The sequence below is a fragment of the Chelonus insularis genome, unplaced genomic scaffold (genome assembly GCF_013357705.1).
Source record: "Chelonus insularis isolate UGA/USDA-ARS -01 unplaced genomic scaffold, ASM1335770v1 contig_365_pilon, whole genome shotgun sequence".
NCBI lineage: Eukaryota > Metazoa > Arthropoda > Insecta > Hymenoptera > Braconidae > Chelonus > Chelonus insularis.
Window position 1 is genome coordinate 29,846 of NW_023276527.1, and position 27,793 is coordinate 57,638.

At 24.4% G+C, this 27,793-nt stretch overlaps 1 protein-coding gene across 1 annotated transcript in view; it reads left to right on the forward strand.

Annotated features, from left to right (window-relative positions):
• Nucleotides 1–27,793, forward strand: part of LOC118067145 (diacylglycerol kinase 1-like) — a gene marked incomplete at its 3' end in the record, with an annotated part of 40,656 nt that overhangs the window by 1,258 nt on the left and 11,605 nt on the right. Inside the window, exons 2-3 of the mRNA XM_035083734.1 lie at nt 20,074–20,204; nt 21,371–21,456. Of these exons, the coding sequence (XP_034939625.1) occupies nt 20,135–20,204; nt 21,371–21,456 (156 nt within the window). The remainder of the gene's footprint in view (nt 1–20,073; nt 20,205–21,370; nt 21,457–27,793) is intronic.

Consider the following 27,793-nt stretch of genomic DNA (forward strand, 5'->3'; position numbering starts at 1 on the left):
GGAAGTCAATCTCATTAGATGTTTATTCAGCCGTTTCTTAGAATGAAATATAAATTGTGGCTTTTAGTCGCGAATAATAAAAGTAGTGTTGATATGTTTTTAAGTTATTTTATTTAGTTATTGACGTTTTAATAACTCTATCATGAAAAATAAATTATCAACACTACTTTTATTATTCGTAGGTTACTCGATTCCGGGTAAGATGGCCATATAAGTAAATACTTTTTAATGATACTGATAATAATAAACAAATAGATACAATTATTATTAATTATTATATTATTTCAAGATGTTTCTATAAATTGTAAAAGAAAAATTTGATAAAAGTGTTTATATGATAATGTGGTTAACAATGTGTGTAATTAACGTTAAAAACTGAAAATAGGATGAAATAAAACTGAAATGAAAGGAGAAATCTCAAACAAAAAAAAAATTGTCTCATTAATTTAATTGTTGAAACTTTTTCTGATGGAATGCTTTTTCAAGTAAACTCGAATTTATATCATATGACTGTAATGTTAGATAAAATTCCATTTTAAGATGTTGACATTAAATCACGTAATGTTATTTTATGAATAAAATGGAAAAATTTGATATTACTAAAATTCTAAGGGTTATCCAATTTCACTTACTTCTCATATGTGCATAAGTATGCTTTGCTCTAGATTTTATATAAGAAGAGTTAAAGTGAATAATTTATTTCTTTTCCTTTTGCAGTGTATAATTACTTTCTCTCTTTTATTTTGTGACTTTAGAATGATATAATGAAGGAAGGTATTTGTGTAAAAGGTAGAAATGATAATAATTCGATCATTTACTTGGACTTTTGTAGTTTGGTTTATTAATAATGATGACATTATTGAGGAAATAAATTATTCCAATGGTAATTAATGAGAATTAAAAGTGAAATTGGGTTTTAAATATCAACTTAATACATAAGTCAGAAATTTTAAGAACAAAATTGTAATTAATATTTTTTTTAGAAAATAAGACTGGTTTAACATTGAACCAAGGTTGGCTAGACTGCTTGAGTATTGGTCCAACAATAAACCAGTCTTGTTTTCTACTGGAAGATTTTGAATTCATTCTATGATTGAAAATGGAGATGGGTTCAATATCAAGCCAAATTTGTCCCAGAGCTTAACGAGCTTTAGATAATACTGAAATTGAGGATGGTTTTATGCCATCTTAACTACCACATCATTTTTAAGAATTAGAATATGCATTAAAAAAAGTGCAATATTGCACTTTTTTTTTTTGCTTAAATATAAATTACGTATAGTTTATTAGTTTGTTCGATTGACATAAAAGCTCATCTTTGGGATTGTTTTATTAGAGCTTATTACAAGTATGATGTACAATAACTTGTATGCAGTTTACCTTATTTGAGTGAAAGGTGTTAGTTGATGATGTGAAACAAAAAATGACTCTCATCGTTATCAAAAGATTGCGGTTTCTTTGTGACTCTTCATTTATCGTTGTACTTTTATCATTCTTGTTTCAAAGCATTTCAACAGGTTGTTGGTTGACTCTGCAAACACATTTTTCTTAAAACTCGTTGCACAAAGTCATTTAAAATGACTTAATCATTAATTTTTTACAAATTTTTTTCGGTAAATAAAAATATATATTAAAATTACGAATGATGTATTTAAAAAAAAAAGAATTAATTTAAATTTAATCTTAATAATTATTATAAAAAGCTCTACAGTAATTTATCGTAGTGTCCTATTTTAACACTTAAAATTCAAAAGTTATTTATTTAAGCTTAAGTATTTTGACTAAAGCTCGAAAGCTTGAAGTAAAGCTCAAAATTTATTGAATAAAGCTGAAAGTCTCTTTTAAAAGACTTCAAACCACTGGAACAAAGCTCAAAAGCTTTATGAAAAGCTCAAATAATCTAGAATATGACTTCAAATCTTTGGAACACATCTCAGAAGCTTTAAAAAAAAAAAAAAAGCTCAAAAGCTCGAGAAAAATATTTTCTTTTTTAATTTAACATAAAAAAATGATTCCTAGCTCGAAAAATGTATTAATTTAACAGAGCTTTTGAATGATTAAGAAATTTTTATTAAAAAAAAAATATAACTGTGTCTATTGGGACTAGAGAGTGGGAGTATTACTTTAAGTTCTTGCCATTTCTAGATGAAAAAAATATTGATCAGAAAAAAAAAAAGAGAAATAGGCAAAGAATATTTTTCATTTATTTTGAAGCATTTGAAAAGTGTGCTCCTTCAATGCCATCAAACATTTTTCTTTACTTCCATCATCATCTTTAATTTTTCCTTATCCACTTTGTCGGAAGTTTTTCTTTCATTTTGACTCCTTCCTGGAGGTCCTCTCACTTCTTTCCGTGTCCCTCTGGTCGTCATCCCTTTTTTTTTTTGTTCTCACCCTCTTTTTCAAGGGCATCCAACTGAGCTTGAATCTCCATAGCAACAAACGATCGTACCGTACTGGCTTGTAGAGTTACTCTTCATTTTCGAGAGGCTCTGCTTGCATATATACGAAATAGCTGGGATTATTATTTGAATATTAAATTTGTTTTTATTACATTATTATCATATTCGAACCCCATCGAGCTTTAGATTGCTGACTATTATCTTTCATCGTGTTTTGTGTTGAATAAAAGATTTTTCAATATTTAATGATATTTCGGATTTTTTTTATCTTAGATTTAATAACCATGGTTGATCATTTAAAAGCTCAATGTGAGCTTTTTCGAAAGCTCTATCAAATAAAAGATTAAAATTTTTCTCTGAACAATGAAATAGTAGAATCAGGTATTTTTATGATGACAATGTTCAACTCGAAAGCTTATAGAAGCTTTTCCGATTTTCGAGCTTTTTAGATGTCGAATTGTTTGCAAAATAAAAATCCAATTTTTTTGGCTTTGATAATTTTTCTTATCAAATTCTATCAAGCATAAATTCGAAAATGGAAGTTACGATTCATTCAAAATTTTTTAAATTCAAATTTTACATTGAGCTTAATTTTGTTTATCGACTGTTGGAATTTTTGTCATTGTTCGAGTTCACAAAAAATACTCAACATCAGTCTAAATTGAAATTTTTATTTGCTACTGATCTGATCAAGCTTGCAAATTTTTTTCTAAATATCACTTTCAATTTGAAATAAAATTAAATCATTTATTTAAAATATGTTCAATGTTAATTTGTATACACATTATAGAGTTTCGTAACCATGCACTTGGAAGTGTCATAGTCCATTTATATGAATTTTCGTATTCAACTAAAAGTCGACAACATACTTTGTCACATTGCCAATTAGCCAAAACATCCCGTCAGCATGAGAATAAAATGCTTACAAGTTTAACGATTTCCATGACAACCGATTTTTCAGGAAAGGATCCATTTTAGAGGGTGTTTTATTACCACAATTTGAACATTTTACAATTAGAATTGCAGTCATTTTATTGGTTCTTAAGCATTTTCAATTAAAAAGTTAAACTGAAAAAAACTTTTATTACCTAAAAATTGACATTCCTCTACAAATTTCTGATAAAAAAATAAAACTCAAACAAAAAATGGCTCTTTTAGAAAATTATCATGTAAATAATAATGATAATTAAAGCTCAAAAGATGACACAACTGTCATTACTCTCAAGTTTATTGTTTGTGTGTAATAAATAAAGACTTATCTATGATTTAACAAAAAATTATCATCTAATAATTTTTTATTGATAAATAAAATAATTTCAATATATTTGTTTGTTTATTTACAACTGCTATTGGTCCTACGATGAAGATATATGCCTGAGTGAGTTGATGAAAGTAAAACTGATAATGAAGTGGGATAATATCATTAAACCAAAAATACATAAGTTGAAAATTAGTCTTCTTTTTTTCTGACACAACTTAAATTCTTTATGATGCAAGTGCTTGAAAAAAAGGAATCGATAGGTTAGTAGCGCTCTTTTATGCACACTTCACTCGAGAGGTTATCGGATGTACAACGTGAATTTTCGCTTCACTTCTTTCGAGGGCATTCTGCTTCATTTCTTCTTAGCAATTCATCTTCTGCTCTATATACTTGCTAAATTTCTTTTTCTTCACTTACTTAAGATATCTGTGAGCATACCCTAATTTTTAGCATTTGATTATTCTATTCTTCCTCTCTCTTTTAAATTTCCGTCATATTTCAACATTTAAACCAATAATTCTTTCCAATAAAAAATTAAAAAAAAATGGTTGGATATAGATGTCATTTGAATCACGTTGTTGCTATATAATGATCAGTAGATTTTTTATAACTGAAATATCAAGAATGCACTGTAAATTTCAGTTTTCCAAAATGCATTATTTTAATACGGATAAGTGTATTAAATATAACGTCATCCATTTGATTAACATTGTAGTCACTTTTTACACACTTAGATCTGCATTAAAAGTAACTACAATTTCAATCAAATGGATGCCGTCATATTTAACACACTTATCCGTATTAAAGTAATGCATTTTGGAAAACTGAGATTTACAGTGTGAGAATAGAAATGAAAAGTCAAGTGTACTGTCTTTAAATGGAGTACTTGGAGCATAATAATTGAAATGACAAAATAATTAACAATAATTGAAAAACAATGTATTGAAAATTGACGTGAGATTTGGATATTTTGTCCTATGTTGATAATTTACGTATATTTCCGTTATTTTTCTGAAGTAGATGACGAAAATTCTTATGTCAGGGTTCGTTACTAGGGAATCGATACAACTATAATTTACTGAGTAGTTTTCATCAAAGAGTTCCTTTTGACTATTGAATTTACCACCGAATTGTATTTGTAGAGTTGAATTCATATACATTCACTGACACTGTTACCAATATGACGCCTGAAAGTTATCAAAAGCTAATCATGAGTAAAAGATCTACATCAATCAATTGATGAACTCGACACAATGTAGAAAGATAATAATTGATTTCTGGTGAGTTGTAAATCAATTTGAACTCTTAAATATACACAAGATGGCTGACTTAATCGATGAAACTGGTCGATGAAAGTTTGAGTTGTTAAATTGAAAAAGAATTTCCTCACTGGAAAATTTTATTTGAAGTAAATATGACAGTTTAACAATTAATTGTTTAACTAACTTGTGTTGTTCTGACGAGTTACAGTTAATTTTTACCCAGAGTTGTCATAGAAAAATAATTGAGTAGACTGATGTGCGTTAGTGTTGAGTTGACGAAGCTGACGTGTATCACTTTGTCAGTAGGTATGAGACGATTTTGAGCCTATAGAATAACTGAGTGAAGACAAGTGGACAAATCATACTAATTTGACTGGACTAATGAGTAATTAGGACTGGAGGACGAGCTTTCTATGCCATGGGAATTATCAATGGATAATCATTGACTCAGAAGACGCGACAGGCTCATCTTAATTATATCAGGTAGTCTAGAATGAATAAACTTATTCTACAAGATGAAGATTTTTATGAAATAAAAAGAAATAGGATTATTATTAATATTCTGCTGATTAAATTTTATTATTTCTGTGCAGTGTACCACTAATAGTCGACAAGTCAGGAGTTAAAATTAACAACATACCTATTGTTTGCTTGAATTGTTGTTCAGTTAAACTGACATATTGTTAATTTCATGAGGATTGACATATGTTGTTTATAATACTTAAATTTAGGCCGTAAGAGGGACGGTGAATCGTGGAAATAAAAACCATGATGAGTACAGGTACGGAAAATAAGAAATAAACCACAAGTGTGATAATTTTTTTTTAACTTCCCATTAGGAAGTTATTGAAGTTGGGTTGATTGGTAAAATTTGAATTTTCATTATATCTCCACGTTTCATGGTATTTGCAAGCATACTGACCAATTTTTAAAATAATGTGTGTGTGTGTACGTACGTACGTATGTCTGTACGGATGTCAGCATTTTTTTCGTTTTCGATATCTCAAAAACGGATTAAGATATCGACTTCAACTACAATTAATTCGAAAGTTATTATCATAAAGAAGATCTGAGTGAAATTTGAACGAATTCGGTCGAGCCGTTTTTTTTTATAACAAAATAACTAATAAATAAATAAGAAGATTAACTATCTAAAATACTTTTAAGCCAAACAATAACAATTTCATTTGAAAATTGAGTCGATACTGACTAGACATTATTGTTCACAACCAAATATGACTTTCAACAATTACACATTGTTTATAACTATTTAAATTTGTTATAAACAATTACTAATGGGAAGTTCCTCGTGTTAGCACAGACAAAGTGTCCTCAGACTTATTTTTTTTTTTTAATAAAATTATTATAGAAAAGGATAATTTTCCCTCAATCCTTTTCTTTGTACCTGATTTGAGATCACTTCTGAGATAAAGAGAAGAAATAATTGAAAAGGGTTAAATGTTGTAAAATATTTTTATATGTCTTCATCTAAACATTGATAAACAAACGACAGAATTTGTTGCTAGCAATGTGCAACTGATTTATTTATATCAGTTTATGATTAGGACTAAGACATAGCATGAGACGTCATTGTTTTTTTTTTATTTAAATTGATCCTGAAATTTTAATAAACTTTTCCTTGTATATCTCGAACTGTTTTTATATATTTTATAATATATTAATTAAAATTTTTTTAACGTTTTGTTTGTTTTAAAGTTAGAGTTTACAAATAGTTAATTAATCTTGTTTGTCAGACAATTTAATATGTTACTTGTTTACTGCAAAAAATTTACTTCATAATTGTGCAAGCCACGACTTAAAAAGTTGTGTAATTAATAACGAGTTTATTATTTTATTATAATTTTTTAATAAATTAATAAGAATAACTTTTACACAACGAACTCTGAAGGGTTAATTAATTATTTTTCACAATTCTTATTAAATTAAAACATCGGTTATAAATGATACAAATGGGGTAAAATTTTATCCCTATGATATCTTAAAATTATTTATAAATAAAATCGGGGTTTTAAATTTATTAATTTGTCATTAGCATTTTAATATTCATTAAGTTAATAATAGCAATGTTAGTATTAATAATAATAATAGTAATTAATTAATAAAATAGTATTTAATTGGTATATTTGAATAAAGAAATATATTTTTAAGTGTAAATAAAATTTAAAGCTTGACTCATTAATCGAAGCGATAGAATGAATATTTTATAAGTAATAGCATTGTAATTATATTAATTCGATATCTCAGTGTGAGAGTGAAGACTATCTTGATCGTTAAGTGTAACTCAATTGAAATAAGAAGGGTCGTAGCAATTCCTATAAAGCTTCAGTTAGCTTCAGGCGAGGTTAATAAGATTTCTAATATCAAGTAACGAGCAACTTCCTTTGGGATTTATTGACTACATTCTGAAATTTATTCCAATCACTATCTTAACTCTTTTCCCATTCAAAAATTCTCATTTACTGTATTCAATATGCTTCCTTTTGTTTATTCAAACAATCGTTCAATAAATGAAAAATAAAAAAAATAATAATAATCGATGAACAAAACAGGAGACTATTTGTTTATACATTTATTATAATTTAATTGAAAATGAATAAAAAAATTTTTATTTATTCATATAAAGGAAGGAAACCATTCATCGGTGACATCTCAATTGAATCATGGCAACGAGCCAATTAAATTAAACCGGAAGTATTCTTCGATAGCTATTGTCCGGTTCGAGTGACCATTTATTAATGATTAATCATTGTCCTCTAGATTTAAAATAGTAAGAAAATATATTTTATTATTAATCTATTTCGACAAGAAAAAAATAAATTGATTTTTTTTTTTTTCTTTCATTCAAAAGCTTCTTCGATCAATTCCGGGTAATTTATCAATAAAGAAGACTGTAGTTTTTTTTTTTTTTTACCTTGCCAGGTATAATTTGAGAGTCAAGAAAGTTCTATAAGAGTAAAATAATATCAGACTAATTTACTGCTCTCACTTTAAAACAAATTTCAAAGTAATTAGTTAAATTCAGATATCGTGAAACAAATTACATTAATTTAAGTAATTAATAGAAGAGTTGGAATAAGTGTAAAAATTTACTTAGCTTGGGGTAAAAATTACTATTCAAAGGAATAAAATCTAATCAATTTGTTTTTGTTTAATTGTTATTTTAGTTTTAATAATTTTTACCCCAATTTTACCTCAGTGTTTAGTAACTTTTACCCTAATTTTTTTTTTTTTTTATTAAATTAATAATTAGGGATTTTTTATCTGAACAAAATGAAGTAAAAAAATTAAAAAATAGCTTTCAGATGGCAAATGATTTTTATTTATATTAAAATAATAAATAATGCATTAATAAATGCAAATTATTCATTGGAGTTCTTTAACCTATATTGCTATCAAGTCAAGTACTAATTTAAAATTCAACTTTTTGTCTTTGTTATGATGATTTTTATTGTTTTTATTAATTAAGAAGATAAAAAATGTAGTCAAAGGAAAAATTTCTTTTGATAATCTTAATAATTATTGTTTTAATTAAAACTGTTTGCAAAAAGACAAAGCAAATGGATTCATTTAAAATCTACTTTTGATTAGAAATTTAAGAGAGAATTTTAATATTTCAATATAATTTTATGTTATTTATTTTACAATAAACGAGTTTACTGATTTGTTCAGATTTAATGATTGAGATTTTATGAATGTCGTTTAATTTAGATTGATATTTTTGAAAATGAGAATTTTATTGTTGATATTAAATTTTAGGTGTCGTTACGTTTAGAGAGATTTTCGTAGATTATTTATTCGTGCTAATAAAATGGAATTGATTGATGTTTTTATGAGATTCAATATAATTCAGTTGAATAATTAATTATTGATTACATTTATTATAACACTTTTTGATGGATAAAGTTTTATACAGCATAAATTTATCTTAACCTTCGACCTCACTAATTAATGAATTATTTAATTTAAAAAAAATTACCCTGGAAGTGCATTGTTATAAGTTACAGACATTTTAAATGTTATGTTGTGATTTAGGCATAATTACTCTCTTAAGGGCGTGATTGTTTGTCTAATAGTAGAAAATAGACAAAAATTATAATAAAATTTCATTCACATGGAAAAAATTCTAAAGGAATTTTTACGATCCAAATTAGAGTAAAATTTAGTTGATAAAAAAATTAAAAATGATTACTATAGACAATTAATTAATTATAACATAATTTAAATTCAGTGTGATTGCAAGAATAAAAAAAAGTCTAGGAAATATGGGGATATATTTTGAATACAGTCCCCTTCAAAAGTTAATTAAAATATTAAGTTAAGTAGTAAGAACAGATAGAATTTCATCTAGAACTTATTTTTTTATTTTATCATTTTTAGACTTCATTAGTGTAAATCAACCACTTCATTATTCTTGTTTTTTGTTACGATTGATTCTATTGGCTTTATCGTATATCTACTACACGTCAAAGCACACTGTTAGATCAAATGCACTAAATAAACCACAAATTGAGGGTAAACTAACTTGAACTCGAAACAAATCAAATTTCGACGCTTCATATGAGATCTCTCGATGAGATACAGAAATATGAAGTTGAACAGTTTATTGTTATCAATCTAATTGTATTTTGGGATACATAAATATTATTTTATATACACGTATATATTTTGTCGATTATCTGTCAAGTATTGTTATGATTTAAGTAGTATCAACAATATTTGGTCAGACATTAATATCATTTAACGGTTGAAATTTTTATTTTTTATTAAGTGTTGGGATCAGTCTTTTTTTATTCGTAAAAATGATAAATAATTAATTAATTATAATTAATTAATTGTATTTAAATATTAGATAGATTAATTGTATTTAAATATTGGATAATTATTAGAAATGTTAATCATTATGTGATGTTTAAAATGTTGTATCTAAGTGAATAATAATCGAATTTTAACGAATCAAAGCGCATTTTAAAGCTCGCAAGTTGCACTTAAAAGAGACATCAATGAAAAAAAATTTCAACTTCTTTTTACTACAGAAAAAAGTAAGAAAAAAATTGCGGTTTTTTCTGTTTGAAGTTGAAGAGCACTTTAACATGCTTTTTTTTTTCTATAAATCTAAGTCAAGCTTTTTTCAAGTACTTCTCTCTCAATAAGATAACTCCATCAAATTGGAAATATAAAATTTCATTGTTGTGTAAAACTTTTATTAACTAAAACTCAATAATTTCTTTGATTTACACACACATCCCTCTTTAACTCAATTTTTCTCGAATTTCAGAATGATTAAAATTTTTTTTCAACTATTGGAGATTTAAGATAAAATAATGAGCTTTAAAATGAGCTTTCATTGATCGAAATTCGACTATTTTTCACTGAAATACAGAATTTTGAAAATAATTACAATTTTTTGCATCTCTTTAAATAAATAATTATTAATTCAAGGACAAATAAATTGATATAATTGAAGTGTAATTTTTTATGGTAATCTTGGAAGTATACTTTACATCATTGAGCTGCTTGGTAATATTCCCAAGTGTTAAAATTATTTATTTTACTATTTATTACGAAGATTAAACTCAGTCAAAAGAGTGTAATACTTAAATAAATGATAAGCTTCTCTTTTTTCTGTTAATAAAGATAAGAAATGTTAATATTAAACTAAACCATTTGTTCTAAGCATCATTATATTTCACTGTAAAAATATAATGTCTATTTTAATTATCTTACTTCCTAATATTCTCTCATAAATGAGCTTCTATTAAAATATTATTAAATACGTTGCAACTTAAATAAGATATTAATTATATATTCAAAGAATGCTTTGTGTTGCATTATGTTCCTGTACAATAGATGTAACTTTAATATGTTTCCTTTGTTGTTGATAATAGAAAAAAAAAACTACAGATGTTCTTTTTGTTTTGAATTTATTGTAAAAAGTTATTGCATAATAACTAAGTTGTGATAAAAAGGATGGTTATTTGATAAAATAATAAAATATTAGGATTTCAGGTAATAAAGTTACTATAGAGACTAACAAAATTACGTAATATATATGTATAATATTTATCTTACATAGCTGATTATTTACATTGAGTTTATATACACGTGGTGTGATTTATTTATCCGTGATTTGCGTAGGTTTCGTGGAATAAGCAGTGGACGGAGTCAAAAAATGAAACTCATGCCAGATATATGTTGGGATAAAAATTTTTGGAGGGAATATGAACATTTATTGAAATGATACTATTGGATTTATCAAAATTGAGGGATAGTAAAAATTATCTTGACAGTTTATTTTTAGGGAGAGAATCGAGAAGAGGTAATATATATATGAGATACTTCAATGTAAATTATAGTGTTTTATATTAAAACATTAAAAAGTGTTTTAATATGACGTCAACGCATTTGATTAAAATTTGTCTCGATTTTAAAACATTTTTTAAGTGTTTTGTTATTTAATTTAATTAATTTTTTTATTTAATTATTTATTATTATATGATAAGAATTAAAAATAAAAAAATAATTTAAACTGTTTTAAAATCGAGACTTTTAATGTTTTAAAATAAAACACTAAAATTTACAGTAATTTAAAATGATTTTAAGTTAGAAATTATTTATTTAAATGTTATTAAATAATTTTTTATTGTCTCAAATTAACAATTATATCCTTGAGATAATTTTAAAATTAATTTAATGCAATAAATAAACTATAGCGTTTTTTGTTGAAAAATTTTAAACGTTTATAGACGTCTACTTAAATGCTATAATTTGTTTATAACATTTAATATGATAAACACTTGAGTATCCAATTGTTAAATATTTTAAGTTAAACATTTTCTTTTCTGTTACAATATTGTTGGTAATAATATTGTATCAAAAATTGGAATTTTTATAGAAATTTTTGCTTATGACTGAAATTTTTGTAAAAATATTTTGATAGTTATAAATCAACACTAATATCAGTCAAATATTGTTGGAAATATTGTTTGTTGTTATTTTTATTTGTTTACGAAAGGATAATATTACTGTTTTTTGATGGAATTAAAAAAATCCCTATGCAGTATGCTATTGGAACAAATAATAGATAAAATTGATTAAAAAATATTTTGAAACCTTAGAAATAGTATAAATATTATCAACAATGTTGACAATTTTTTTTTTAAGTCTTAAATTACATAAGAATACTTTTTAAAATTAATTTAAAGCTGGTTTACATCCGTGAGTGACACAAACATTGATAAAACTTGATTCAAAAATTTTCTTTCTACTTTTATTAATTAATAAAATTAATATCTAAGTGCCAATTTTGATAAAATTCTTGTAATGATTAGTATACTTTTATTGTATCATTACTTGTTGATAATGACAAAAAAAAAAATCCAACAAATGTAATCGATTTAATTAGAACGGTAAATTAATAACACCATGATGGCGATAATATTAAAGGGATGATGAAAACATGCGCGCAACTGGTTAACGAACAAGCTAAAAATACTACCAAGATATATACCGGACGTACGTGATCGTAATTCATTCACGGGGGTTTAAGCATTACCTTTTCATCCCAAACGACCTCGCCAATCATGTAGAAATAAACTTAACGCTGTCAAAGGTAGTTTTCCATGGGCACGAGCTGTCCTAGACATAGAAAAAATTTCTAATAAAAATTCCTTTCCTTCTCTAGCTTTCTTTTAATTAGAATTTAACTGTAGAAAGGTTAATGGATAATTTTTTAATATTAATTAACACTTGGAGAATAACAGCCAAGTATGGTTAATATTAATTTCCACAAATAAAACCATATTTTTTCACTATAATTTATTTTTAATCGTAAAATATTAATAATTTTTTAAAACAATTTTTTTCTACTTAACATCTTGTTAGAAAATTAGTTCGAAAAAAAAAAATTTTTTTTTGAAATATTTCCAAAAAATTCCCTAGGCCGTCTAAAAAATCCCTAGATGTCTCTAGATGTAATTTAAAAAATCTCTATATATTTAAAAAAAATCCCCATAGATTTTCTATTAATTTTAAACAACTCAACATTTTCTAGATAACTCAGAAAAAATCCCTAGAAAAATTTGAAATATCCCTAGATGATCGCAAAATTGTCATAATTTTAAAATAATCCCTAGATGATCGAAAATATCGTTTAATAGTTATAAATATCCCTAGATGGTTTCTAAATTTTCCTCTCTAATCAACCTAAAAATCCCTAGATATTTGCATTAATTTTGAATAACTTCTTTATGACAAAATTAAATGTCACTAATTTATAATAAAATGTTAATTAACTCGTTGACAATATTGCTATGATGGAATATAGCAATTTACATAGAAAATAATAATGAAAATGATTTTCAACCAATTTATTTTATTAACCATTATATAATATTCCTAGAGACATTTATTATGAACGTTTCAATGTCGGTTCTACACCGTAGGTCGCCAAGCTATCCACGTGGTCTAAATGAAAAGTCATGTTTAACCACTTGGCACTCAACGTAGTAAATATGTCGTTTTCAAATAGAATTCATATTAAATTTTTATCCACTTTTAGAATAAAATATTGATCGATGATAAAATTATCTTATATAGATTAAAATATTTATGACAATATGGCCACTGAAAATTTTATTATTCAGTCAGGCTATTTTTTTTATTGGCAATTCAATCCTTTTATTGGTCGTTAAAAAATTTTAAATTTAAAAAAGAAAAAAAATATCTGGAAATTTTTTAATAATACTATGTTAAAAATGAATGCCATTTTAATATTGTTTAAAGTAAACTAGTTGTACTTTGTTCAAAACTTATCGTGTATGCATTGAAATAAAAATTCTTCAGAGAATAGAATTTTTATTTCATCAAACTTCCTAACTTACATATATATACACATTTTTTTGAACCTTCTCAATTTTACTGCAGTATTTTAATAGCATTGAATAAATAAATAAGAAAAAAAAGAAACAATAAACTGCCTTAAAAGCACGTCAATATTAAATGTCGTAAAGTATTTAGTATCAGAATAGACGGCAGTGATTTTACTAAAACTAATTCGTAACATCGTGTCATGTTAAAATGTCGTGTTAATTATTTTCTACCATGTCACACAGCCACTTGTGTGTCATAAATATCTAGTTTTTTTTTTCTGTTAGAACTTACGTCTTTAGTTTTATTGGGATTTATATTTTTTCATAAAAATGTCATAAATTGATGATAAATCATTGGGATAGGTGGAAGTTTGTTTTATCATTAGTTTGCTGTTGTTTCCTCTATTTATTCCTCAATCCAAAACATGACTCTAGTTTTGTTCGTACATTCTCCATATATATTTTGCCATTAATCAAAAAAATTAATTGATTTTCAAATTATTAAAGGAATTAAAAGCTCTAAAGCTCGACTAAAATTGTGATTTTTAAACTTTAAGATTCCATTAAGCTTTTTTCTTGGAATTAAATATTGATTATAAAAATAAATTAATATTTATTAGTTGTAAATGTTAATAAAATATCTCTTTCTAACAATTATAAATGAGTAAATGAATGGAAAAGCTTTTAATAAAAAATTAATGATAAAAAAAAGAGAAATTTTTTGGATATTATTTGACCTAATATGCTAATTTTGTTAATTGCTTTAGTTTTTATCAGCTTTAAAGTTCTAGAGATAGATGCATCACCCTCTCCATTACTCACAACTGAAAAATACCGCCCTACAGTTGATTTAAAATCTAAAAAAGCTCTAATTTATTGTCCAAACTTTTTTTCAAATTATTCAGCAGATATTTTATAATGATTATTACAATTTTTCGTTCGATTTGGTGACATTTGTCGTGAATTATAACAATAAAAAAACTATATGTTTTGACACTACTCAAGACGATTTTAACTGAAAATTACTTCACACCAAAAACTTGAGTGTAAAAACTTAAAGTTGTGTCGAAGAAGTTGAAAGAGAAAATACAAAAAATTCACCCTTTAGAAATCTTCGAACAAATTCTTCCATTTTTCTAGAAGTTTTTGGTGAATTTTAGTCTTCTGAATTCACCAATAAAAGCTTAGAAAACTAATGATAATAAAAAAAGAGCTTAAAAAGCTCAATGAAAAATTTTAAAACAAGAGATGATGTATTTACTCTAGTGTTATTGCATAATTTGTTAATATATTTTATTAATTGAGCTTTAAAAGCTTTGTAAAAGTTAAAAATTATAAATAAATCGTTAATTGCAAAAATTATTTGACACATTATTGATGCAAAAAAAAAAAACAATTAATTCTGAAAAGTGATTTTAAATTATTGAATTTTAAATGATACATTTGAAGAGAAATTTTATTAAAACAAACGAGTTTTTATGCTTTTCGAGCTTTTAAAGCTCAATATAAATTTTTTAGTGTAGATTTTCAGTCAAAATTGATTTTCAAAGTCATTGAAAATTTTTATTTCTTCAAAATTGGTGACTTTTATCGAAGAAAATTGACCCAAATATGAATTTATTGTCTAAATAAATAAAGAAAGCTCAGCTTCTTGAAATCGAAGTTCAAATTGACCGAATTTTTGATAGTATTATTGTGTATTCTGTAGGTATAGCGTAGGTTTCAAGACAATTTGGGACTCTTGCCAAGTGGATCAGTAAGTTAGATTTCAATCTCATACACTCTAACTTACATGATATCATCTCATATGATATGCGTACTAATATTACCATCAAACCAAACTTCGTGGTTTAATAATCCTATGGAAGTTTAATTGCCGGAAATATAAAGCTCCTTCTTCTTTATATCATCATATTATTCACGCTTTTCTTATTTCAACATCTGTATCCTTTATTCAAACAAATACAAATTTCATATCTAATAAAATGTCTCTACCCTATTAATATTCAGGGTAAGATGGCCATATTTATGTATCTTTTCTATTTTTAAAATTTTTTTTTTCATCTTTTTGTTATGAAGTAATGAAATCTTGACACCACTGACCTGTTATACATTTAGTGATGTTTGAAATTAAGTGGTTAAAAATTCACCAAAGATTGAAAAATAATTTTATTAAAATTTAAAATACAAGTAAAAATATTTGAGATAAATGATAAAATGATTTTATGGATTTAGGTTTTATTTCCAATGCTATAAGTAATCATCTATAAATAACTCGTTTTCCAATAGCAAATCCATCATTTACCAAGACTACACATTTTTTAAAAATTTCCATTGCAGTCACAAATTGCATCCAATACGTATCCTTCATTGAACGGTAAATTGTTTTCTCTTTCGAGTCAGGGATTAACGGAAATGGGAAGGATACTAAAAGTCAATTATGTTGTCTATCTAACGATAATTCTTCTATTATGTGACGTCATATTAATATGAGATGATTTTGATTATTTTTTTTAAGTTAAACAGATGTTAATTAGAAGAAAGGATTTGGAATAATTTTTGTTTGTTTTAAGTCAATTAAAGAATAATAAATGAGAATTATACAAATTTAATGAATATTGACTTATTTTGTTTGGTGTATATGCTATGAGTGCTAATTACAGGAATATTTGTGATTCACAGAGTTGAAATTCTCTCTAAATAAATAAATAAAAATAATAGATAAATAAAACAAGCATGTATACTTGTATTATATTTAATAAAATAGAGAATTTAAAAAAAAAAAAAAAAAAAAAAAAATTAATAAAAAATAAAAAATTATATGGGGATTTTTGAATGGCCCAATCATAGTAAAAAAAAAAATGGCCGAATTTCAAATAATCAAAGTGCATTTTAAAGCTCAAATGTTCTACTTTTTTATCCATCCATTGAAAAATTTTTATTTATCTTTGGAATGAATTAAAAATAAAGACAAAAGAATGTATGCAAAAACATTTTTTTTTGTTTATTTTTGATATTTCTAACTATTATTTGTTCTGAAAGTTCGTGAACTGTATTTTAAACTGAATTTTCCAAAAATTTTTCCAGCAGGATTCACCGCAAAATGATAAGCTTTCAAAGCTTGAAAGCTCATTTTTCTATTCCAATTTTTATAATTACGCTGAAAAATTCATTACGAAGAGACCGAAAATAAAAAAATAAAAAAATTCATTTATTGAGGTAAAATAATTGTAAAGGAGGTTATATCGACATTCGTTTTTTATTTTTAAATAATTCCTGAAAAAAATTATGGTAAAAAAAAAGCTCACGTGGTAAAGAATGAATAATATTCTCCATTAAATTTGTCTACTTTAAAATTGAAATTAAAAAAAAAAATAATAATTTATTTAGGTCATTGTGTGGTGCATAAAAAAACAGAGTAAATAAATTCAAGCCATTAGTTGCGGGCAGTGTCAATAAGGGGTATGTTCAGAATTCAAAGAAATCTAGTTGCTTTTTTAGTTGTGTAGCCAACGAATCAATACCTTTACGAATTGGGACAATAACAGGATATAGGAGGACATTTTAAAGAGGAAAGACACATAATAGTTTTTTATTTATTACCTTTATTATTATCAACAAAAAAATAAAAAATCGTACTTTTATAGCTAATCAACTCGACAAAATTATCTTTTAATTCTTTAGATGAACAAAAGAGCTTTTAATGTTAAAAAAGTTCCTTTTTTCTAAGATAGTAACTTTAAAAAAAAAGAAAAAAAATTATTTGTTGAAATATGACAGCAAAAAAGTATTTAGTTTTAAATTAAGTAGAGAAATAATTGAGTTAAAATAGCCTAGTTGGAGCTTTTAAAGCTCTCGAATGTTAAAATTTTAATTTGAAATAAATAATAAGTATTTTATTGCCATTCAAAATTTGAAGTTTGATTGATATTTATTGATATCAGTTATAAAAAATAAATAAACATGTAGTTTTATTGTTGTTTTGTTGTAAATAAACCATGATTTCATTACAGAAAAGTGAATTTATCAACAACACATGTTAAAATAAATTTTTCCTACATGATAAAGCGATTTTTCATGCATTCTGTGTATGACTGATTGAAGGAATATATAAAAGAGAATATTTCATAGAGTAAAAAAATATTCTTTATGTGCTGTATGAATTGTGAATTAATAATAAACGAAACAAAAAAATAACAAATTTTATCATAAAATAATAATAGGAAAAATATTGATGATATAGTGATTTATCTTTAAAAAATTGAAATCAAGTGAAAAGAATGAAAAAAAAAAAAATTTTGTAATAAATATTCAATATGTTGGAAGTTAATTGATTTCTGGACCAAGTGGAATAAATTCCAAATAAATTAAACCACAAAAATGGCGTGAAATTTTAGAAGAGGTCATAAGTATGATATTATCAATTCCATTACTCGTGAAATTGTTGATTTAGCAATTGACCAAATTTACGAAATTTATTTTTGAAAAGTTTTATACTTGGAAATCGTTTATTTGACCTACTTGTCATAAATACAGATGTTTGGAGTTGAAAGCTCAGCTTTTTTGTTAATAATAAAAAAATTGTGATAACTTAATCAATCACTTTATAATATTCACTAATTAATACACACCTAAAACATACTAAAACTATTTTTAAAAATTTTTTCCAATTATTTTATCACTATTTCATAATAATAGGAGGCTTTTAAAAGCTCTGCTTTATTTACAATTATTTAATATTAATCATAGAAAAGCCAGAAGATCTTTACTGTCATGAAATTATTGATAGATATTTTTTTTACTCACTTCGTTGTCAAAAATTAAAAAAAAAAAGCTCAAAAAAGCTCTACTAATTGGATGAATAATAAAAATTATTTATTAAAAAGCTCATCAATTGATTTAATCACGCAAAATGTCGATGAGATCAAATTCGTTATTACCAATCGAGTAAAAAAAAAAAAAAATAAAGTCAAAACAAAATAGATGTAATTAATGATGACGTTAAAATATTTAGTGAAAATTGAGTTTGAAAGATTAGTGAGGGTGAGAGGAAAAAATTGAATAAAGTTGTGGGGTTGATGTAAGCAAAGGGTGGAGAGGTTGTTTTTGTGATATTATAAAGTGTTAAGAAAGATGAAATTTTAATAAAATAAATAGAACATAATATTTTATAATTTGTTGTGCAATGTTTTATTTTATTTTTATCATATAAAACTTTACACTTTAGTACTTGAATTAAATTTTAGAAAGAAAATTCTTTTTATGTGAAATATTTTTGAGTTAAATATCCTCGTATATGTTGAATAATTGTAAAAATTTCTGTACTCTGGTGGTACTTATAAATTTCATCATTTATCTCGTTAACTTTTAATTTTATTTTTTATTCAAAAAATAAAAAATTACTTTTACAACAATAATTATTATCTATATATTAACTGTAAATTTTAGTGTTTTATTTTAAAACATTAAAAGTATTTTTTTATTTAATTTAATTAATTTTTTTTATTTAATTAATTATAATTATTATTATTATTATTATTATTATTATTATTATTATTATTAAAAATAAAAAAATAAATTTAATTAAAATAATTTAAAGTGTTTTAAAATCGAGACTTTTGATGTTTTAAATCACTTTTAATGTTTTAAAATAAAACACTAAAATTTACAGTGTTATAAACGCGATATTTCCATCATTTTTCTTAAAAAATATAATTAAAAAAATTTTTTTTAAATAAGTAAGGGTTGTTTTGATTAGAATAATTATATATCAATGTCAAATTTATATATTAATAAAAAATATTTTAAAATTTTATAAATATTTAACTTGACATCGAACAAATATCTTTATTCATAACCTAATTATTTTTATTCTTTCATTATGTTTTTTTTGAAAAACACAATCAATTTTTTTTGAGAAATTCACAACCAATTCTAACATTAAAGATATTGTTCAAATATCATTAAAATAACGTCTAAATTATATTTTATATAAATGTGGAATTTACTGGTGAGAATAAAGAATGCCTATGCATCTCTTAAAAACATAAACTAATGGGGGATAAAAAATCGCAGCCTAACCCAAGTTATTATTTTTAGTACATCAATATTAGGCTAGATAATGATCACATTATAAAAATAAATTTATTATTAGGATAACGAAAAACTAATAAATCATTTTATGTTTTGATGTTAAAGTTTAATTTATTATAAAATTAATGATTCATAGTTGAATAAATTTTTTTTTGACTGTTCTTTAGGTGACAGTGTCAGTAATTAATCAAAGTCGGGTTTCTTCACCTCAACCCGAAGCACCTTAGCATGAGGATGACTCTTCAGTGGGATAAATTATCACCTGCGGAATTTCAACAGCTTCAAGATTTAGCAGCTTGTAAGTGAACATAAATAATCAACACTAAACTCACTGGAATCTATCAAAAAACATTATCGTGTAATATTTATTTTCTCTTTTCGATTAACTAGAAAATCATTAAAAACCAAAAAAAAAGAAAAAGAAAAAATTATTTCGTTGTAAAAAAAATAAAAAAAGTTTTTTTTTTTTTTTTCAATGATGAGTTGATAAATGAATTAAAGAAATGATTGAAAGGAAAATAAAATAACTAGACAGATATAAAGTTTTTGATTGATCAAAAGTAATCAATGAATGAATTGATTGACTAGTAATAATGAATGATTATTTTCGATAAAAGTTTTTTAATTAGAAAGTATTCAAGTATTAATAGAAAACCCTTGAGTTAGATCTTTAACCGCTTGACGTCATAATGTAGTAAATGTATATGATATATTTTTAGCCTTTGAATCTCTATTTTCTTCAACCGATTGAGGAACACAACGATCAAGTAGTCAGTTGAATTATTTACACCCACTACTGCTTTTTACGATATTTTATATTATTTACACTAGTGTCAACATCATTTTTTATCTTTTTTTTTTTCTTTTAATGCTTTTGTAACTATTATTTTTATTATTAATAATGCTATTATCATTCACTTATATCTCCATTAGTATCTAATTTTGTCTTTAATAAAAATTAGATCAAATTTTTATCAATAAATTTACAAAAAAATTGGTTTTTGTTCAGTTACTTCTAAAGTAGGCCTTAAGAAGGTTATATTTGGATGCTTAAAAAATTTTAATTAATAATAAAAAGATTTAGAAATTCTCTTCAATACTTGATTCAATCATAATAAATAAATTTCTAAGTCCTCCTTAAGTCCTACAAGTTTTCAAAGATTTAATTATCAAAAGTAAAACTGATTTAAATAATTTAATTGAATTTTTATTTTTTTTTTCAATTTTTTCTTATGATTGTGTACTTCATTAATAGAAGTTTGTGATCAAAAAGTGGATAGAAAAAGTTAATTATAAAGTGGTAAGATAAAAAACAAGAAAAAAAAATTGATTATAAAGTACTTGGTGAATAAAACTTAAATGTATTTAGTATTTTAATTTTTTTTTTTATTTGACTTTATCAATTAAATTTTTTCTAATCTAATTTAAAATTCAGTGTTTAATTTTTATTACCATGCTTCACAGATTCATCAAGAAAACTCGAAGATGTTCTTGGTGAATTTTGCAGTGCGACGACGTTTGGTGGCGTTCCCAAGTATAATCCAGATGGAGTAAGTACCAAAAAAGCTCTGTATTTGAATATTTATTTAAGTAATTTCTACACACTTGAGCTTTATTTGTAACTACTCGACTTAGTTTTATATTTTTTCATTCCACCTTTGGTATGAAGAGAAAAAAAAAAAATTCAAAATTTCGAGTCAAAAAAAAAAAGCTCTAATTTTGTGCTTTTTATAAAAAAGTCATTTTATGGTTTGAATTATTCATTAAACTCTTTCATAAAATTTTCTTGACAATGAAAACATAATTGTTACTGATAGTAGGAAAAATATGGGCGTATAGAAATATCCATATTTTAGTATTCTATTTATTTACAAAATTTTTCTTGTTCAGTGAACACAAAGCTGCCTGGAATATTCAGTTCAATTGTCTTCGTGTGAATGCATCGTATAGATAAGCATAAATATCGTTTATCGATGCAGTCATCATTCAGGGCTCATTCAGTCTTAATACAACATAAATATATCTCTCTACGGTTTAGTGAGATAACCTAAAAAAAACGGATTTTTAAGTTTGCGATTCAAAAGAGTAGTAAAAGAATACTGAGAGAAATTGAAAGAATTCCAAACAAGCCATCCTTCTGTGGCAAATTGGCGAACATCAATGATCTAGTGGTGCATTTCGGAAGCTTAAAAGCTCAACTTTTTGATCTCTTAATAGAAGAAAAAAAAATCCTTTAAAGTTTAGGTTCAAAGAAATATTTACATATCAAAAATAATAATAATAATTCAGTCACGTTTAAATCTCTCAAAAGCTTTTTTTAATAAACAAGTTAAGCAATGTTAAAAAGCTCTAAAGCTCGAATCTTTCAAAGCTTTTTAATTAAATACATCTGATTTTAGAGTCCTAAAAAATATTTATAAACAAAATTAATTATCAAATAATTATTTAAAAGCTTTTGAGTCATTCTTTGAATTAAATTAAGATTTTTTTAAAAAGCTCAAAGGCTTTACTTTCAATTTATTTATTATAATAAAAAATTTCTTATTCCTAACATCGTAAAAACATTATTTGAGAAAAATAAATAATCATTTTATTTTCTCAAAATGATTTGAAAGCTTTTATGAGCTTTTTTGAATTTAGAAAAGTTTTTTGAAAATATTTTAAAGGCAAATTGCGCCAAAGCTCGTCAATTTTAATACACACTGAGCTTTATATATTTTTGAAAATACAAAAAAAAATTGTGTTGATTTCAAAATGAAAGCCATTAGAAAGCTGCTGAATATTTTGACAAAAAATAATTCTTTTCTTTTAAAATTTCCCAATCCAAAACTAAAATTGAATCAATTTTTTCGCATGGAATATTATCCAATTGGATATTATCAAAATCAAAGGAGCATAAAAATCTTGATCAGATTGAATAAAATGACGTTAAAAAAAAAAAAACGAAAATTCTTCTGCTGACTTAAACACTTATCTAGTCTTTTTCACCAACTCGATTGTTATTAAAATGATTACATCAATCAATAACTCTCTATCATCATCCCCTTATTGTATTTTGTCTTACATTCATGCTGATTGTATAACCGTTCACGCTCTTCTGTGGAAAAAAAGGTCGAGATGATCATAAAAAATGTGATAAAATGTGAAATAAAAAGGAAAAAAAGTCATTTGATGCATTGTTATGTAGTTTCTTCTATAACCAAACATAACGATAACATCAAGTGTGTGTATGTTTGTGTTTGTATGTTGATGGAGGGTTCAAAAAGACATTAACGAACCTGATGACGTCAAACGTTTGTTAAAACCAATTAATCAATTAATCATTTATATTTACATTATAAAATCGTGAGAATTGTTTGAATTGATTATTTTTTGTAAAATATCGATAAATCGATTATTCAATGTACCGACAGTCGGTATTTCAGTGAATTCAATAGGTGTTAATTAATTTTTGCTATCTGATGCGTATGGCGGGGAAACTTTTGTACTCTTTTGCATCATCTTTAACCATTTTTTTTTTTAGTTCCAGTTTCATCCAGTTGTTAGTGTGCATGACGTGGTAGTAAATATCTAGATAAATAGTTTTGTATGCAGACAGTTGCATAAATCATGCCAAGATATTCAATATTTCATTTTATGTATATATATATTTTTTTAAATATCTTTCATTCGCTTTTTTCCAGTTTTTAAATTTTATTCTAGACTCATATTTATTTATATTATTTTACCTAATGCTTTTTGAAATGAGTGTCAAAATCTTTATAATAATTCAGTAGTCTTCTTTATATATATGTATATATTTTAGTAATCAGTTAAATATTTACTGCATTATTTTCTTTTTTATATTTTCGCTGAAGATATGCATCTGTGGATATGCATTATTGATGTTTGATAGGAATACATTTGAAGGCTCCATTTTTTTTTTTGTCTTTGCTATTTGAATTTAAATATTTATAAACATTGAAATTTCACCTTGGAATCACAATTTTTTTTTTTTTTTTTGAATTAAAAAAAATAAATAAATAGTTTTATTCTGACGAAATCATTTTAAATTGTTTACTATTCATTAATTAAAATTTTTCTCTTTATTTTAATCTAATTAATATTAAACAAAATATTTTCCTTTTTCAAATATTTATTTTTATTAAGCATTTTTTACATATAAAAGTGTGTTGGAAAAGTGTCAAGTTTGTAAAAAAAATTGAATATATATCGTGATTTATAATAGTTTGTGTGAAGATAAAAGTTGATAAGAAAATAACGGAAAACTTGAATATTTAAAAAATTTTTTAAACTTTCAGTCCTTCTTGATTCAAGTACACAGAGGATTAAAGTATCAAACTTGGTTGAATCAACGTGAATTTTTATTACTAGAAGTTAAGTTTGAAAGTTTAGAGGTAGAAAATATATTTTTGTTTTTATGTTTATTTCTCAGTTTGAAGTTTACTTAATTTCCTTAATTACCGACAAACTGTGTATAATTAACATTACAAATATTCAACTAAAATCAACAATTAAATATGAAATATTTCTTTATCTGTATATTAATTATAAATAAATGTAAATAGTGGAATTAAATTAGAATTAGAATAATAATTTTATTAAATATACTATAGAATAGTGTTTGCTGATGTAATAATTCTCAAATCAAATTATTTATAACGACTTTACATCAATGGAATGTAAACTAAAGAATATCAAAAAGCTTTGTTGTAGAATTTAATTTTTTTTTTTTTTTGAGTTTAAACTTTTATATAAATTCATGTAAATAATTTTATTCAAACAATTGAAGATAACAAACAAAAAAAGGCGAGTGTACTTTGTTTTAGTTATGTTCTGAATTAAATAGTTAGCTTAATGATACCTACAATAGGTTTAACTCAGGTCATAATAGCTGAATACATGGAAAACCCATAAATGATCTGAAATAACCTTACTCGATTTGTTTAATTAATAATCAATAATTGTTGAAGAATTTTATTAAAAATCCAAGCTTTGAGTTGCTTTAAAAAAAAGAATTCAAACAAGCAAAATTTCTCTTTTAAATCAATCATTGAATTTTCACTGATTGAGTTTAAAAAAGTAATTAGCTTTCTAATTATAATTATTAGATTCAATTATTATAATAATTGAGATTTACATAAATACTAAATCCTTGATCGAAGTTACCGACAAGAAAGCTAGGAGTAGCATTAAAAAAAAAAAAAAATTCAAACAAGCAAAATTGCTCTTTTAAATCAATCAGTGAATTTTCACTGATTCAGTTTAAAAAAATGGATCAACTTTCTAGTTAAAATGATTGGATCTAATTAACAGTTTTGATTAAAAGTACACATCAATTAACAAATACTGATTATTAAAAATTAAGTTTCTCATTATTATTATTATTGTTTACTCGTTATTACTTGCATATCATTGTTTATTATTATCATTTAGTTAATATTGTCCACTATTATTGCTGATTAATGTTCCATTATTTATAATTATAACTATTTATTTAAAATAGATTATTACTTTTGAATGAATTTATAGATGAATTAAAATGTAGAATTAATTTGGTAGATGTAAATGTAAATGATTAATCAGTATACATATGTAAAATATGTATCGATCGAAATAAAGTAATCAGGACAATAATCCTTGGATGTGCATAATATTAACTAAATTTCGTATTCCTCTATCTACTCATTCTGTCACACTGAATGCCAACACTACGTCAAGAATGACGTCACGTTTCCAAGCAACCACACCCTCATCCCTTCTTTAACTCTCGTCCAATATCTTCCTTGTTTCTTTGCTCTTTGTACCTTTCATTAGAACTGTCTTATACATTTTTCTAGTTTTTTATAATAATTAAATTCTTATCTATTATTATTTTCTTCTTTTTTTATTTTCACTTGCTTTACTTTTAAATAAGAAAGATGATGAAAAATATTCACAGAGGCTTTTCTTAAAACTTGCATTTCTCAATTGAAATATTCACTTTTCAACTGCCATAGTGTCATTTTTTCTCATTAAAATCGGATTATATAAATATATTTCGAGAAAGAAATGACTTAGCTGCCTTTTTGAAGCTTTGTCAACTTTATCAGATGATTATTTATGAACTAGTTGGCAGATTTTTTTATTTTTCAGAGAAAAAAAAAACGAGTCAATTAATATTTCATTTATTGTCACATAATTCTCTATTTATTTATTTATTCATTTCAATTGAATCATTAAAGACTTATTTTTTTTTAAATCCTTGTTTCTACGACGGATTTATGAAAAAAAATATGAAAACGTTTTTTTTTTTGTGTAGATTAAAGAAAAAAAATCTAAAGACTTTATTTAAAGTTTATTTATTTCATTTAAAGCTTTGAAATTAATGTAATTTTTTATTTTTTTTTATCCCCGTATTTTTTTTGCAAATCCGACTTTAAAACGAAGATTTTAAAAAAAAAATCCTTCAAATCGGATGATTTTTCGATTTTTTAGAGCCAAAATAAAAAATGAAGGAATCACGATAGTATAAAATTACTGAATAAATTATTTATCTTCCATTACTAAAATATTTTTAAAATAATGACGTCATTTTTTTTAACTGAAATATCTATTTTGTATGATGCCACAGCATCTTAAACATCAACAACATTTATCAATATCAATTTTTCTTTTACCATGTGTATTTCTTTAAATATAGCATCATTGAATCCATAGCAACATTGAAATGTTCATTCTACGACGTCATATAATGAAGGATATTTGAGTGTAATGTGGTTATTACACTCCTTATGCTTCACAGCATCGTGTATTATTCTTCAATTGAATACCAATAAAATAAATATACTCCGATCGTTAGTTAAATTGATAGATAAAGTAGTAATCTATAAACGCCATATGTCATAATTATAAACAAAAAAAAAAAATATATTTCCAGTGTACTTAAGAAGGGTGTGTAGTGTTTATAACGAGGTTAATTAAAGCCACCCCTTGGTTGTATTTTTAGGCACCAAATTGTTGACTCTTTCTTCTTTGTATCTAGTGTACATATTTTTTTTGTGATTTTTCACTTCTTTATGAATAAAGGGAAATTATTTTACTGCTTGAGGATATTAAAGTCAAGATTTTTATGATGTTTTTATGATTTAGTATTTCTTTTTTAAAACCTCTTTAAACCTACTTTTCATATATAAATTCACTTTATTGAAAAGATAAAATATTTGGAAAATATTTGGTTTTAAAGCCATGATGAGTTTTAGTGTGGAAAGTTGAAGATAAGACACTAGTGTGGAAAAATTTAAAAGATAGAATATTATATATTAATAAAAGAGTTTATTAGAAAAAAAAGCAGTGATAGAAGAGATTTGTTATAATAAAGGAGGCTTCTTGACTGTTAAAAAATATTTTTTAACATTTAATTATTTTTCGTTATTATTAAGAAACGTAATATAACCTATATAATTCACATTTTATTCTTAATTATATAATTTTTTTTTTAATATAAAATGGCATAACATTCGAATGAGGTTAGGATTTGGTTTTATTTCATGTATATTTCGATTAATAAAAAATATCCATAACCCAAAAAGTGAGGTTATAAAGGGCGAAATAATAAATATAACAGTTCTGGTTGATTGAAAGGTAGATGGCGTTACGAACGTCGGTTTATTAATTGTTAAAAAATATTTCCTTACGATAAAATAAGATTTATTTATTATAAAACCACTAATGGGTTTACAATCAAGGCTTTTTTATTGTTATAAAATAAAAATATTTATTAATTGTTAAAAAAAATATTGATTTTAATAATTAAAAAATCCTTTTTTTTTTTTCAAATTTTTAAATCTCTTCTATCAGTGTAGGAAAGAGGGTTTGAGGAATTTAGAAAGCTAGGTGATATAGATA